At 37.7% G+C, this 2,500-nt stretch overlaps 1 protein-coding gene across 3 annotated transcripts in view; it reads left to right on the top strand.

Annotated features, from left to right (window-relative positions):
- Pxn (Peroxidasin) overlaps window positions 1-2,500 on the top strand; it is a 241,787-nt gene that overhangs the window by 236,793 nt on the left and 2,494 nt on the right. For all 3 annotated transcript variants that reach the window (XM_070123060.1, XM_070123059.1, XM_070123058.1), the window contains 3 exons: window positions 248-449; window positions 713-902; window positions 2,257-2,412. In XM_070123060.1, coding sequence (XP_069979161.1) covers window positions 248-449; window positions 713-902; window positions 2,257-2,412 — 548 coding nt within the window. The remainder of the gene's footprint in view (window positions 1-247; window positions 450-712; window positions 903-2,256; window positions 2,413-2,500) is intronic.

Here is a 2,500-nt window from a genome sequence, read left to right as displayed (position 1 = left end):
ACAGTATATAAAACAAAAGAAAAAAACGTCATTTAGATCATTAAACATAGGCACTTTAAAGAGCTTGTATCGGAGGCAAGGTCACAGACCACATAAACCCACACGAATCATAAAAAAAAAACACACGAAGGAAATAAAAAAGACGAATAAAAATAAAATAAATGAATAAAAAAACAACAGCCAAACCTACACAGCCACGGTATATGTACAGCTATAACTTTCTCTCCCCCTTCGTCGTCCTTGAAAGACTGCCGGAGTTCAGCTTTTCCAAATTCCATCACTCACGTTCCCACAATTCGGTTCAGAAGGCGAGCGCAGTTTTCCCACAGAGAGGACAGGGAGCACCTCTTTATGGACTTAGATAAGGTCACTGATCACGAATTAAAAGGATCATTCTCTGAGGGGAGTTATTTCGCGCAGAACGCCACGCAGGGATCGGGTGAAGGGAGGTAAGTGTTTGTTTGTTTGTTGATGTTGGAGGAATATTTGTAGGGAATGTTTGGATTGTGATATGTTGTTGGATTTTTTTAATGTTTGTAGTTTAGTTAGACGTTATAGACGCGTGTTTTAGGGAATTTCTTGTTCATTTTTTATAAGTAAAGGTTTGATTAATTGATGCCAAAGTTTAAGTGTATTTAATGCCTTATAATGCCTAATCTCTATATTAATATGCAAATAACCTGACACCAACAATTTCACACACGCAAAATAGGGCACCGCAACCAAGCCCAAAACTCGAGAGAACGTTAGAGAAAAGCAAGAAGTCGGGACGAAGCCTCGGCAGAAACGACTCCGAGGACGACCTTGGCACCTACGAGGAGGACCTCAACGAGCAGCGAATCGAGGGCATCGAGGCCCTGGTGGAGCAGCTCTCGAGGACGGTCCTCGAACTCAGCAAAAAGGTGCGGAGGAGGAGGAGGACCTTCTGGCCGTGAACTCTTGGATAGACTGATAGATAGACAGATAAGTTTTCTAGATGGATAGATAAATAAGTTTTCTAGACAGATAAGGTATCTAGATAGATGGATAGATAGGTTTTCGAGATAGATAGGTTTTCGAGATAGATGGATAGATAGGTTATCGAGATAGATGGATAGATAGGTTTTCAAGATAGATGGATAGATAAGTTTTTGAGATAGATTAGTGTTCTAGATCGAGAAGTTTTCGAGATAGATGGATAGATAAGTGTTCTAGAAAGGTAATTAGGTTTTCTAGATAGATGGATAAATTTTCTAGATATATTAGTGTTCTATATAGATAGAGAGATAAGTTTTATAGATATGTAGATAAGTTTTTTTTAGATATATAAGTTTTCTAGATAGATGGATAGATAAGTTTTCTAGATAGATAGATTAGTGTTCTAGATAGATACATTAGTTTTTTTTATATAGATAGATAAGTTTTTTAGATATATACATTTTCTAGATAGATAGGTTTTCTAGATAGATTAGTTTTCTAGATAGATATATTAGTTTTCTAGATAGATAGATAAATGTTCTAGATGGATAGATTAGATATTTAGATACATAGATCAGTTTTCTAGATGGATAGATTAGTTTTCTAGAAAGATAGAGAAGTTTTCTAGATAGATAGATGGATAAGTTTTCTAAATAGATAGATGGATAAGTTTCCTAAACAGATAGACAAGTTTTCTAAATAGATCGCTGGATGTTTTGTGAATAGATAGATGGATAAGTTGTCTAAATAGATAGACAGATAAGTTTTCTAAATAGATTGATGGATGAGTTTTCTAGATAGATAGATAGATTAGTGTTCTAGATACAGAGATTAGTGTTCTGAATAGATAGATTAGTTTTCTAAATAGATGGATATATTAGTTTTCTAGATTGATAGATATGTTGTGTGGATAGATGGACTGATAAGTTTCGTAGATAGAGAGATTAGTTTTCTAGATACAGTAGTTTTCTAGATGGATAGATTAGTGTTCTAGATAGATAGATCAGTTTTCTAGAAAGTTTTCTGGAATAAAATAGATTTCTAGATAGATCAGTTTTCTAGGTGGATAGAATAGATTTCTAGATAGATCAGTTTTCTAGGTGGATAGATGACTTTTCTAGACGGATAGATAAGATTTCTAGATAGATAGGTTTTCTAGATGGATAGATGACTTTTCTAGACGGATAGATAAGATTTCTAGATAGATAGGTTTTCTATCTAGATACTACAGGAATCACCCAATGAATCACTCTGAAAGTGCCCGTGAAATAGAGGCTAACGAACTCTTGCTTCCTGCAGGTGGCGACCCTGGAGGACAAGTGCGGCAGCGGCGACGGCGGCGGCGGCAGGAGGAAGAGCGTGCGGCAGCGAAGGAAGTGCGTGGACGAGACGGGCAGACACAGGGCGCGAGGGGAGAGCTGGCAGAAGGACCCCTGCGCGATATGCTCCTGCCGGGTACGCTGACGGGGTTGCAGGGCACTTCTGAGATAGGGTTTCATTTCATTTGGAATTCGAGGCACACACCTGCACACACACATACACG

Source organism: Penaeus vannamei, chromosome 6 (assembly GCF_042767895.1).
Source record: "Penaeus vannamei isolate JL-2024 chromosome 6, ASM4276789v1, whole genome shotgun sequence".
NCBI classification, from domain to species: domain Eukaryota; kingdom Metazoa; phylum Arthropoda; class Malacostraca; order Decapoda; family Penaeidae; genus Penaeus; species Penaeus vannamei.
This window is presented reverse-complemented; position numbering and strand designations above follow the sequence as displayed.